Source organism: Microchirus variegatus (assembly GCF_963457635.1).
Source record: "Microchirus variegatus genome assembly, chromosome: 18".
Lineage (NCBI taxonomy): Eukaryota > Metazoa > Chordata > Actinopteri > Pleuronectiformes > Soleidae > Microchirus > Microchirus variegatus.
In genome coordinates, this window is record NC_139819.1 from 3,687,894 (window position 1) to 3,701,637 (window position 13,744).

Consider the following 13,744-nt stretch of genomic DNA (forward strand, 5'->3'; position numbering starts at 1 on the left):
TCAGCCCTTGTAGAAGGACCCTTTTGAAACCCTTATTTCTAAGAGTGTAGAGTCAGAACTTCATGTGGAACGATCATCTACATCATATTTTCATAATAGATTAATCTGTACTAATCGCTTGGTCCATAAAATGCTGAAAAATGTTTGTCTTGTTTTGTCCACAAACCAAAATGATTCAGTTTTTAATGATTTCTTCGTCATGTGGAGCAAAATAACCAGGCGATATTCACATTTACGAAGCTAAAACGATCAGAAATCTTGTTTTAATCATGAAAAAAGCTTCAAACTGATGAATCGATTATTAAAATAATTAAGATTCAGTTAGTAATCGATTAATCGAATAGTTGTTTCAGCTTTATGAGAGAGTTAAGTTTAAATAGCAAAGAACACAACATTGGGACGGCGGAGTTGTAGCATGCCATTTCACTCCCCAAGGAAAAAGGTGCCAAAAAATGGTACCCTTCCTAATGGAAAAAACAGCTTAAAGGTCACATAGAGTGGTCCTGTTGCACATAAATGTTAGTTATGGAGGTCTACTTACATATATTAACTTGTTTTTATGGTCAAAAACCTCCTAGTTGCTGTAAACTAGCCAATAGAAATCCTCTTTTCTGACAGTCTTTTTCTGCTGCGAGATTTCAGAGTGAACTTTCACCCCCAGAAGACAGAGTCTTGTGATTGGCCAGTACTATCCAGCACATCCGTTCTCAGAAGCGCAGCGCCCCCCTCTGGAACGGCGGATGCACTGCTCCTCATTATCAAAACATTGTTTTAACAGTGTTTAAAAATAGCTTCGTCATGACTCCCCGACTCAGTCCCTTTTATGACTTTGACCCAGAGTCAGACCCAGAGTCAGAAGACACTGTTGCTCGTGAAACACCTCCATAACGGACGTTATTCTTCTTCTGCGGTTCAATATACGTAACCGGATGTGCCCGGACTACCGCCCGGAGCAGGACGATCGGTTGTTCAGGAGAACCGCTGCTTACGTAACTATTGTGGGATTTTCAGTGATCTCTTTGAGCCCCGAGATTACAATAAAACACAACGTTCTCAGAAATGGCTGAACTTTTTGTTTCGAACCGTCAGGGCTTCATAAACAAGGTAATGACGCAGATACACACCAAAAAAACAGCGATAATAGGAACTTCCGTTCTAGTTCCGCTTTAAGTGGTTGCTTTTGAGCCGCATGTGGCCACCATTTAAAGACTCAGTAAATAAGGCCACCTTTACGCGATCGACTGAACTTACATCAGGTATGCAGGCGCCGGTGAATCCAAAGAGCCCGTTGGCGTTGTCACTCTTCATGACTCGCAGGATGGCCGTAGGTCTGGGGAGGGGGATGCGTGCTTTGCCGTGCGCCGCCACCAGCTGCAGATAAAACACCTCCTCGCCCTCCTCCTCCTCGTCGTCCCTGACCTCCACCACAAACGACTTCTGCCTCTCGTCCTGGCGATAGCGCAGGTAGCCGGAGACGACCCGCAGGTCCGACTTAGCGGGCTGCGCGTGGAGCTCGTGGACGTGGCTGCGGTTCAGCTTCTCCCGGTACAAGCGAACGTCCTGGAGGAGGCCGGTGTAGCGCTGTTCGCCGTCAGGATCGGATCCGATAAACACCGGTGCAGGCCCTGGAGTAGAAATACGCCAAGAAACATAGCTTAGTATTGCAAACTGAACTTTAAAATAGTAGTTTTAAAATCAAAAAGCCTCAGTACCCCTCTCAAAAATGTCTCTCACAGATAACAATCTTATAGAGATGGATATAGTCTCATATTTTCACAGGGAAACCAGGAACAGTGTCTTCTACAGCAGTGTTTGGTACTTAATTAATTTAGTATGTTAGAAAACATTGAGAACAACAAAACTATCACTAGATATTTAACGTACAGTAGATAATATTTTGACTACCATGTCACATTGTCATCTTTGCTGTTTTTGTTGCTGCTCAGACTTGGCAAAAATTAACCAAATAAGTTATGTGTTATATAATAACACAGACAGTGGGACAGTCATATATATGCATGTGTGTGAACTACTTTTTGGTCAATTTCCAGGACCTTTTCATGGGATTGGGAACTTAATTTAATTTTTGCAAACCCAGTATGAACTCATATTTTGGCAGATATTTGTGTGTTTTACGGAAAACTTTGGCAACCATGCTCGGCATTGTTTTGAAATGGGAATAGCGGTTACCGTTTCTGTTGTACATGTTTTACATAATTATATCAACTTTAAACACGAGACACACAAGGATGTTACCATGTAACAGATATCACTTTCAAAATAAAACATTTTGGTTCATATATTTGCTTGGTGGCAATCTGCGGATCACATGAAATTACACACATTTTGACATGCGTGTCATTTCTTTCTCTGCTGCCGCCTGACATTGTAGTACTATAAACATGTCATCCCTGATTCAGAATCGTCTTGTCTGAACTTAGCACTTGATAAAACTGAACAAATTGTTCCTTTCACCGCAACCTGTCCAGGCAGATTGCCACACATCTTTGAGTCTGGTTCTATCTGAGATTTCTTCCTCTTTAAAGGGAGTTTTTTCTCTCCACTGATGCCAAGTGTTTGCTCATTGTGTGTCTATAATGTTGTAAAGATGTCTTGAGATAATGTATGTTGTGATTTGGCGCTATACAATTAATCAATTGATCATATTTGACAGACAGAGATTTCTTTCAACCGTGGTTGAGATCTACATCATATAATAACGGAAAACAAAACAGTACATCGTCATTTTCCATTTAATTTCACCTCTTTTTGCCCGTTGTTTCCTCTTTGTGTTTAGCACATCATGGCAGATTTTCTACAATAACACATGCCGTGAACCAGTAACCAACAATAACACATGACACGATGATTATATATAAATATATCTACTGTGATTGAAGTTAGCCAAAGAGCCATTGGGGCAAATCCTCTCTGGGACTACTTTCTCCACTATTGTCTCCATTAATCAGAGAGAATAGCGAGAAGAGAAGATGCCGACTGATTCCATTTAGCGGTAACAATATCCAGCAGTGGGGAGGCTAAAGGGGTCAGTGAAGCGTCGCAGAGTTGAAAATGTGAACAATGGGACGGCGACTGAAGGGAAGGTGCCTGTGTGTCAGTGTGAATTAATTCATACTTGTAAATATGCAAGGAGATTGGTATTCTTGTCCTTTCCACATGTTAACAATGAGTGGGACGCTTTGAAGAAGCTTTTCCCAGAAGAAGTCACACGCGGACACAAAAGCAGATGGTCAACTTTTTCAAAATACAGCGTGGATGACATCATCGCGTCTGCAACGTGGTTGGTGGCGGCGGTGTTTTATTTGTGCCGTCGGCCGTTTTTAGACCAGGTCTGCCTCGGAAAAAAGATCTCACTTTAACTTGGTTAAATAAAGGTGAAAAAAAACATATTTGTTTATCTGTACGTATCAGTATATGACTTGAAATTAAGCTTTTCAAAACAATATAAGTGAGGATGCACGATACCTGTATCAGAAGATATTGGTTTTAAAATGTATTTCTTAGTGCTGGGCGCGTTAACGGCGTCAACGTTAACGCATGACGCGTCGCCATGATGACTGACCGGAAAAAGACGTGCGTGACGTCATGTTTTATGTGGCTCAGGATTGTTATATTAGTCTCTAAAGTAGCTAAACTTTAAAAAAACAGAGGCACACATACGCAGTACATGGGTACGCTGCTTATTTGTAGCGCTGCTCTTTTCGTTTAATAAACAGACCGCTCCAGTTCAACTGTAGGCGCGCTAACGGCGCTAAACAAGCTAATGCAGCTAACGGAGCTAACTGGTAAACGGTGCCTGCCTGGACTCCAGTGTCACGGCACGTAAACATGACATCACAAGCGTCTTTTTCCGGTCAGTCGTCATGGAAACGCATCATGCGTTAACATTAATTAAAATATTGGTAACACTTTAGATTAAGGAACACATATTCACCATTAACTAGGTGCTTGCTAACATATATAAGTAGCATAATAGCCCTTTATTCGTAATTATTAAGCACATATTAACTTCGTATTCTACATAACCTTCTTCTACCTCTGTTACGACATGAATTAAGAGTTTCCCTGCATAAGGTGTTAATATGTGCTTTTTATTAATAAAGGGCTAGTGTGCTACTTATATGCATGTTAGTAAGCACCTAGTTAATGGTAAATACGTGTTCCCTAATCTAAAGTGTTACCACAATATGAATGCATTATGAAAGTAATGGTAACAAACCCTTAAAAACAAGTTTTCTTTTCCTTGAATCTTGTGATTTGTGATTCATTTTAATGTGAACCAGGTTAGAGCTTCACTCACACATATTCTGTCATATGAGACGTACGAGACCAGAGCTCTACTTACCATCACTGACGCCTTCTCCTTTGATGCTCTTCAAACCACCAGGAATGGGGCTGCCGTCCAAGAAGAACTCAACAATCCCGTCATCAACAGTAATGATGATTTGCGACCATGTGTTCTCCTCTATGAACTTCTCAGCGCTGGCCTTGGCCACGTACGTGTTGTTAGATCCCGTTACCGTGTAGTACAGCATGACTGTGACGTGAGACTCATTGGTGTGGACCTTCACTCCGTAATAAAAGGTGCCATTCCTGGTTCCTTTGGAGACAATGAAGCCGTCTGTGTCCGGTCTGGGCACGAGCCAAGCAGAAAAGGTGAAGTTGCTGACAGCAGCGGGTCCATCCTCAGGCGAAATAGTCCCATAAGCTCCCGGGAGCCCAGAGAAAAACCACGTGTCTGTGGCCGAGTGGTGTCTCCTGGCACGAGGCTTGAGCTCCACCTCGTCTGGGAAGGAAGCTTGCAGGAGCAGGTCGTCCATCGAAGGAAGGCCCCGCGGGAAGCGGCCAGAGACGATCTCCCAGGCAACGCGCACGTCGCCGAAAGTGCCCTGCTGTCGGAGGATGGTGAAGGAAGCGACGTCGGACATGTCGTCGTCCGAGAGTACGTCTTCAGCCACTTCCTGGTCCAGGTTGCCTTCAGCGATGGCAAAGACGCCAAACGGGTCGTCGTTGAAAGGGATGAGAACCGAGGCGTTCAGGGAAGTCTCGGCCAGTTGTCCGCCTTCTCCGGGGAAACCACCTTAAAGAAGTTGTATGAGCAACAGCTGAATTACTGTGTAAAACGCTGATAACTCAAATTATATCACACGTCTTGAACTCACCTGAGATATTCACCAGCCTGAGGACGAAGAACTCAATGAACTCTGGAATCTTATCTGAAACGGCCTCCAGGGTGATGGGCTTGGTCTCCTCGCCCGTCGTGAACGTGATGAAGCCAGATGTGTTGGTAAACTCCTGGTTTTCCTCCAGAGGAGTCAACGAGTCGTTGGCAAACAGCTGCCAGAAGACCGTCACGTTTCCGAAATGGCCTCTTGCACGCAGGACACTGAGGAACAAAGACCAAGAGTGTAATGTAATTCATAAAAAAAGTGGTGAAAACAAAAGGTTTGCACAGAATTTTATTATTGGGTCATTTGACTTACTAGAAATCGTTGGTGTTGCCCTCGTCTACAGGTTTCTCTGTAGATTCCAGGGAGAAAATCCCATTGGCGTCGTCGTTGGCCTCGATCACCACGGTGGCCGTGTGTGCGCCGTAAACAACGGCATCGCCTGCGTAGACAAGTCAACAGTACAATTTATCATTTACACGAGCATTCAAAAGTGTGGGCTCACTTAGAAATGTCCTTATTTTTGAAAGAAAATCACTTTTTTTCAATGAATATAACATTAAATGAATCATAAATACACTCTATACATTGTTAATGTGGTGAAAGACTATTCTAGCTGCAAACGTCTGGTTTTTAATGAAATATGTACATAGGTTTGCTAATGTTAGAAGGCTATTGGATGATTAGAAAACCCTTGAAAACCCTTGTGCAATGATGTTAGCACAGCTGAAAACAGTTTTGCTGTTGTATTTTGAATAAAAAAATCATTAGTTCCTAATCTTGTCAATGTCTTGACTATATTTTCTATTCATTTTGCAACTCTTTTGATGAATAAAAGTGTGACTTTTAATGGAAAACATAAGAATTGTTTAGGTGACCCCAAACTTTTGAACAAAAACAAACAATTGAAACAAGACTATCCACTGTTTTTAGTTTGAAAAAGGCAGAAATAATACTGTATTATGCATCTCTTGGGTTATCTTGTATAACAGAGTGACTTCATGACCTTAGCGTTTTGTGCTGTAGCCTCCTTTAATATGACATTTTATGATGTTTTCTTGCCATGTGTAAACTTATTTTTTTGTTTAGTGGATCCACATGTGTCTCCTGCGATGTTTTTCATTACTTTTATGCATTTTCTGTCATAAATTACGGCCTGCAAAAACAGTTTGTGGCTTCTTTTAGTCATCACAACGGACAAGCACGCACGGGACGCTGGACTCTTTAATGTCCTGTTTCTGCAGTAAAAATAACCAATCTGCACTGTTTTTTTGGCATTTAAACAAAATAAGCGGTCAACATGAATGGAATGGGGGGGGGGGGAGAAGACACATTTTAAAATAATATCCATCCATCCATCCATTATCTACCGCTTTATCCTCCACCAGAGGGTCACGGGGGGTGCTGTGCCTATCTCAGCAGACATTGGGCGGTAGGCGGGGTACACCCTGGACAGTTCGCCAGTCCATCACAGGGCCACATATAGACAAACAACCATTCACTCACACTCTCACACCTACGGTCAATTTAGAGTGATCAATTCACCTAATCCCCATATCGCATGTTTTTGGACTGTGGGAGGAAGCCGGAGAACCCGGAGAAAACCCACGCACACACGGGGAGAACATGCAAACTCCTTGCAGAAAGGCCCTTGTTCCGGAGTTGTTCCAAACGGGGCTCGAACCCAGGAACCCGGGTCTTCTTGCTGCAAAGGCAAGAGTGCTAACCACTACACCAACCGTGTAGTATAAAATAATATATCATGCAAAATATAATGTAACACAGAGTAGCATTCAAGGCCGTTTGGGTTTCCCGTTTCCAAACAAATAATGCACCGCATTGAATCGAGAGCTTTATTGAACACAGTGAGAAGAAGGTATGATGTCCTGCCATTTATATACTGTACTGTAGCTAAAGCAGTTACATGTGGGGAGATATTTTATTGGACTAATGGATTCATTTAGTAATCGATTAATCGTTTCAGCTCGAGCGAGTGGACTCAAACCCGGGTCACTTCAACGGGGCCCTTAGCTCCGACTGCGCTCTCCGGGTGCCCACAACATGTGGAATTCTTATTCATGGAAACAACAAGAGTCCAAAAATAAAGTCTCGTGAAAGGAGGAGGAAGGCTGAAGACGACGCTGCTACAATAAACAACAACCGCCGCTTTTATATTTTTTATAGAAATTAACTTGAAACACGAGGGAATGTTGTTGTTGCGCTGTCCGCCGCCGCAACCTCAATAAGCGCACGCTTCGCGTTGCCGGACGACAAGCACGCTTTTTGAAAAGCACGCAAATCTGCTCATAATTAAACAGGCAAAAGGTAAAGAGCGTCAAGATCCCGCTTTGAGTGACTCCAAACATGAGGGTGAATGACTTTTAACACATTTCCAACATAAAGGGAAAAAAGCCACTGGCATGAACCCTTAGTGCACTCCACTCCACGTCAATCAGGGAGCAGGAAGGAGGCCAGCGAGTGGAGTGTCTGGTCTTTGTGTGTCAGAAAGTCTGGAGTCTGGTAATTAAAGTCCTGTTTGGTGCCCGGTGGTCTTTCATTCCCATCCCTGACACACAATGCTGGGATTAGGAGAGCTTTTTTTTTATATAAGCGCGGATAATGGTAAATCACTAAATAACCCGGCTACATCCTTCTGTACATAATACAACTGATATTAAAGAGATTAAAGAGGAATCACACAGTGGAAGAGAGTGGGCTTATTTTGAGATGAGGTGTTTTCCTCCTTCATATTTAAAGGGTCCATTGTGAAAGAATTGGTGACACCTAATGGCGAGACTGTAGATTGTTTCTTAAGCATGTCAGGGAGGGAGGTACGGTGGCCTTCGTAAACAAACAACTCAAAACAAACAATCTGGCTGGTTTTTCTTTTCGAGCTGCTGTCAGAAAATGGTCGTGCATGATGGCAGCCTCCAAATTTCTGCCAATAACCCCTCCTAACAGCATTATTCTGTTGTAAAACATTAGGCTATCGTCATTTAATTCGTAAGCTTTTGCTTCAAATGCATGTTTTTGGTTGGTTTGTGCAAGATGTCGTACATCACCAAAGTGCTAAGGCGGCTTCTTCTAATGCTTTTTAAATCGTAAACTTATACAAACATACTTATGGGTAATACAGGATACCCACACCTTGGTTGACATTACATTCAATGACTTTTCAAGGACTTTCCAGGACCAATTCCCTCAAATTCAAGGACCAAATGTGCTGACACAGCTTAAGATGGGAGGGCCGCTTCGTCCACATTTATTGAGTCAAAGTCAGTCTTGTGGTTTTCTTTTGGTGAATTTTTATTTCCCAGGCATCTCGTAATTTGCTCTCTCGCGACTTTACTCGCTCATTGTTCTGCACGGAATCTCACATCAACGGCGGAGAGAGGGACAGTGCAGTGTCCACAACACTGCTAGCAATTATGACTCGACGTTTGTCTGGCATAGGCCTAGTCTACACATCAAGCAGTGCAGGGCATGAAACAGTAGGTGGCGTCGTAACAAACTTTCAAGGGTCATGAACTTTCAAGGATTTCAAGGACCCATGGGAAACCTGGTAATATGTTCAATTTCTGCCATCATAAAAGTTATACACTGGACCTTTAAATGTGTCTTTAAAAGCCCTTAATAAACAATATTTGGATGGGTTTATTACTATTATTAATGAGACCTGACTTTCAGAGCCGTTTAAATCCTCGACCTGACTCACACAGTACGTCCGTATGAACACACACTCACCGGTGGCGTTGTAGAGGACGATGTAGAACGGTTCGTCCGTCTCTGGCGTGTCGTCGTCCTCCGCTGCCACAGAGATGTTCTTCGTCCACTCGCCCACGTCAAACACCAGCAGCGTGTCGTTACTCAGCGCGCTGAGGTCGCCCGGCGACGCGTCGCCGTACTCCACGCGGTACATCACCGTGGCAACAAAGTCGGCCCGTCCTGCTCGCTCGACGGTGAAGTTGGCCACGCCTCCTTCCTGCAGCCGCACGACAACAGGTTCTAAAATCCAGTGAGAGTGAGATTTAATTCAGTGACAACAGAAAACACTCGTAATGATATTCCATATATGGTGAAATCCTTACCAGAAAAAGAAATGGGATCATCGTTCTCGTTTATCTGTAAATTGGCACTGAGTACATTCCCAAGTCTTGCTCCACCTGTAGCATTCAACAGTGTGATGGTGAAATTCTCCATGTCCTCTGGGATCTGAAATTTATTTAAATGATGATTAATATTATTAAAATGTGGTTTTAAAGTGTCAACGTAGCTGTCACGTTTACCTCATCGGGCACAGAGAAGACGGTGAGGTTTTTCAGGAACTCGCCGTCCTCGAAGGTGACGCTTCCCCGGAGGGGGCTGACGTCTCCGGACAGGTCCGACTCCAGGAGCCACGACACGGACACTTCACCGAAATGTCCCCCGTTTCTCACGACGGGGTAAACGGCTGAAAGAGAGTATAGAGCATTTGTTCAGATAAGGGTTTAGTTAAATCGTTGAGTTAAACAGCTCAAAAATCTAACTTTGCATCAAAACTGTAGTGCGTTGTTGTTCCACCTGGCAATATTCCTGCTCTGCGCACAGGAAGTGGTTCGTTTGTGTCAAGAAAGAGGAAAACGACACCAAAATTGTACTAATTCATAGAAGGATTGGCTGAAAACACTCACAAAAAGGTTTATTCTACAGCTCAAAAACCAGTCCTTTAGCAGTTTGATGGAATAAATGCTACTTGTCCCCTCCCGCCCCTGCTCTGCTGGTGCATACACACAAACGCTCCCTCAGCTCATGTGTCGCGCCTCGCGTTAATGTGATGCCGTGTGACAAGTGCTACTGTTACGCCTTCATCTCACCCCAGTGCGTCTCGCTCCCTTTGCTCTCGTTGACGGCCACCGTCAGCCCCGATTGGACGAACTCGATGACCCCGAAGGGGTCGTCATTCCTCCGCACTGTGATGTTGACCTCTCTGTGGTTGCCTAGGCGACTGGGTGGAGTGCTGTGGCTACTGAGGACCACAGAAAAAGTCTCGTCCAGCTGTACGCACACACACACACACAAAGAGAGTAACACACACGCACATGAACTTTGTGAAGTTTTCATGAAGCAAAAACAGGTTCAAATCATAATCTTCCCAGTCTGTTATATCATTTAGCAAATTTGAGATAAATTGAAGCAGCATGTGGAACAGATGTTGGCCAATGTGGAGACCAAATGAAAAAACGAATTACTCTGCCTCTTTTCAAAAGGAATACTTCCCTGAATCAAATCAAAGGTAACTTGACTTTGTTAAAGTCCAAAAGCAAATTTAAAGACCAGAAGGACTTTATTTTGAAGAGTAAGAAATAGATATTATAAAATCATAGAAAGGGTTATGTTCTTACCTCAGGCACGCCATCCGGCCTTGCCACCAGTGCCGCCACTATCTCCCTCTCTCCGGGCTTAAACTCCAGGATGCCCGTGGCGCCGTAGAATTCACTGTTGCCCGAAGGCACGACGGAATATCGTACCAGCTGCTTCAAGAGCTGTCCCTGGGCTCTGACCACATGCAGCTCCACAACCTCACCTTCCTGCAGTTAAAATGTTAAAATGTCATGCGACAGTCGGTAGAAAATATACACTGCGGACAAAAGTATTAGCCATCACAACAACAGGGTGTATCACGACTGTAATGACATATTCAAATATATATAAATGAGAGTTGAGAGATACCTGCAACGTACAAATTCCCCAATTAATGTAGCTAAAAGTTACACATTGCACCTTTAAGTATATTCTAATAACCTAGTTTGACTTACGTTAATGACCCACGGGCCTCTGGACAGCGGCGAGAACTCAAACACTCCTCCGGGATCGTCGTTCTCCACGATGACGACTTCTCTGCTGGTGAAGCCAGCTTTGAGGATTTGATTCTCGACATTAGTCCTGGAAATAATACACACACATGTACATATAAGTGAAGTACAATGCCAGTAGTAAACATAGTTGAGGTGCAACACATAAATATGTGTCAACATTAGCTGTATGCTAACACTAAACCTAATGATTCAATCTTACCTTCTAGGGTGCTAGCATAAAAATTAAAAACAACATTTACTCAGCAACTTCCTGGTTTTCAGAGCTGTTTAAATCCTCTTTTCTCATTAACTCAAGAGATCCACTATGCGACCTGACTCACACAGTACGTCCTTATGAACACACACTCACCGGTGGCGTTGTAGAGGACGATGTAGAAAGGTTTGTCAACATTAGCTGTATGCTAACACTAAACCCTAATGATTCAATCTTACCTTCTAGGGTGCTAGCATAAAAATGAAAAACGACATTTACTCAGCAACTTCCTGGTTTTTCCCCTCCATTTACCTGACCACGCCCACTTTCTGTCCCTGTTGTTTTCACCAGGTCAACCTGTCTGTGTAGCTATACAATAGTCCATATAAGTGAAGTATAATGGCAGTAGTAAACATAGTTGAGGTGCAACACATAAATATGTGTCAACATTAGCTGTATGCTAACACTAAACCTAATGATTCAATCTTACCTTCTAGGGTGCTAGCATAAACATTAAAAACGACATTTACTCAGCAACTTCCTGGTTTTTCCCCTCCATTTACCTGACCACTTCCACTTCCTGTCCCTGTTCTTTTCACCAGGTCAACCTGTCTGTGTAGCTATACAATAGTCCATATAAGTGAAGTATAATAGTACATATAAGTGAAGTATAATGGCAGTAGTAAACATAGTTGAGGTGCAACACATGAATATGTGTCCAACATTAGCTGTATGCTCACACTAAACCAAATGATTCAATCTTACCTTCTAGGGTACTAGCATAAAAATGAAAAACGACATTTAGTCAGCAACTTCCTGGTTTTCCCCTCCATTAGCCTAAACACGCCCACTTCCTGTCCCTGTTGACCTCGTCAACCTTTTTGTGTAGCTACGCATAGTCCACATGTCCCCGTTAGTCTTTGTTAGCCTGTGTGTGCTAGCGTCTCTCATGTTTTTCCTACATGCTAGCCTGTTTGCCCTTGTTTTGATCGTTTGACTAGGCCCGTTTATTGGATTCAATTGTTTAGATTTTGGCCTGGACTTTGGGGACTTTTCACTGAATCTGAGTTTTTGTCACAGAGTGTCCTTCACAGACTTTTTGTTTTGACTGAGTGTCTGTGACATTAAATTTTACTTCATTATACTTTCCATGTCTGTGAGTCTACAGAGGTCCTCGTTACGTACATTCCCATATGCAGGGTTCCCACAGGTCATTAAAATCCTTGAAAGTTTGGGAAAGTTTTTGAAATTGCCCAAATAATAGACATGGGTCATTGAAAGTGCTTGAATTTTGCGCAAGAAATAAATGAAGTTGATATTTAAGTCAATGTCTCACTTGTTTGTTACGACGCCACCTACTGTTTCATGCCCTGTATTGCTTGACGTACGTAGACTAGGCCTACACAGAACAAACGTCGAGTCATATTTACTAGCGGCGTCCCTCCACCGACGTGCGATTCCATGCAGAACAGTGAGCGAGTAAAGTTAGGAAAGAGCAAATGACGATTAGCGATGCCTGAGAAATGAAAATCTCGCGATCTCGGCCTCAACAAAAGGAAATTATAAAGACTGATTTTGACCAAGATACCAAGGACAATCACTTGTCCAGATGCAGAATGTGTTGCAAATCAATAAAAAATGGACATCGTGGATGAAGCAGCTCTTACAAGTTGCCCTCTTAACCCTTTAAGGTGCTACTCAACCATTTGGTCGACCACACTTTTAGTCACTATATCTCATTGAAAAAATGCATCAAGCTGAACTCACCAACACTTAATGTGACTTGCTCTGAACGTTGTACTTTATGAATTATGCAAACCAGGTTTATTATGAACAGACGTCTCAACCGTTTGGTAGAGGCCTGTATCTGAAATCTGAAATTTGGTCCTTCAAATTGAAGGACCAAATTAGCAAATTTTTAGTCGAAGAAGAAAATAATAAACACCTGAACAACCCATCGCTCAAAGAAAACAAGGGGAAAAATGATTAGGGTGAACTCCTGTTGAGAAATCGGCCCTCTACTGTTATATGAATGGAATATGAGCATGTGTGCAACGCCAGCCTGACACAGACACTTTATTTTAGCACGATTTGAACCATAGTTATGTGCGCACAAGCAGAAAATGCATAGTGAGACACGGAAAAACTATGGAGGGCCCCCTTATGCATTCCTTGTATTGTGTAACGTTCCCGAAGTCCTGCTGTTTGGACCACTTTTAATAACAATGTCAATCAACTGCATGCCTGCACTGTTATTGCTCGGCAGGGATGTGTGTATGTGGGTTTAGGCCCTCGGAAAAATTGGAGCCAAGCAAGCGTAACATGACGGGTAAATTAGAGACAAAGACATGGCGGAATAAGAAGCACTCCAAACAAACAGTCACAGCCAAGGCACTGCATGCATACAAACACTGACATCTTTAAAAGGGGTTACACAATAGAGCCTGGTTAAATTAAAGCAAAACGCATAAAGAAGATTCTTAATTAACTCCCAACACCCACCCTCT

At 43.0% G+C, this 13,744-nt stretch overlaps 1 protein-coding gene across 1 annotated transcript in view; it reads right to left on the minus strand.

The window, feature by feature from the left end:
- adgrv1 (adhesion G protein-coupled receptor V1) overlaps positions 1–13,744 on the minus strand; it is a gene marked incomplete at both ends in the record, with an annotated part of 129,106 nt that overhangs the window by 100,911 nt on the left and 14,451 nt on the right. Inside the window, 10 exons of the mRNA XM_083905111.1 lie at positions 1,252–1,625; positions 4,367–5,101; positions 5,184–5,407; positions 5,505–5,631; positions 8,934–9,194; positions 9,278–9,401; positions 9,476–9,639; positions 10,043–10,223; positions 10,571–10,756; positions 10,985–11,111. Of these exons, the coding sequence (XP_083761237.1) occupies positions 1,252–1,625; positions 4,367–5,101; positions 5,184–5,407; positions 5,505–5,631; positions 8,934–9,194; positions 9,278–9,401; positions 9,476–9,639; positions 10,043–10,223; positions 10,571–10,756; positions 10,985–11,111 (2,503 nt within the window). The remainder of the gene's footprint in view (positions 1–1,251; positions 1,626–4,366; positions 5,102–5,183; positions 5,408–5,504; positions 5,632–8,933; positions 9,195–9,277; positions 9,402–9,475; positions 9,640–10,042; positions 10,224–10,570; positions 10,757–10,984; positions 11,112–13,744) is intronic.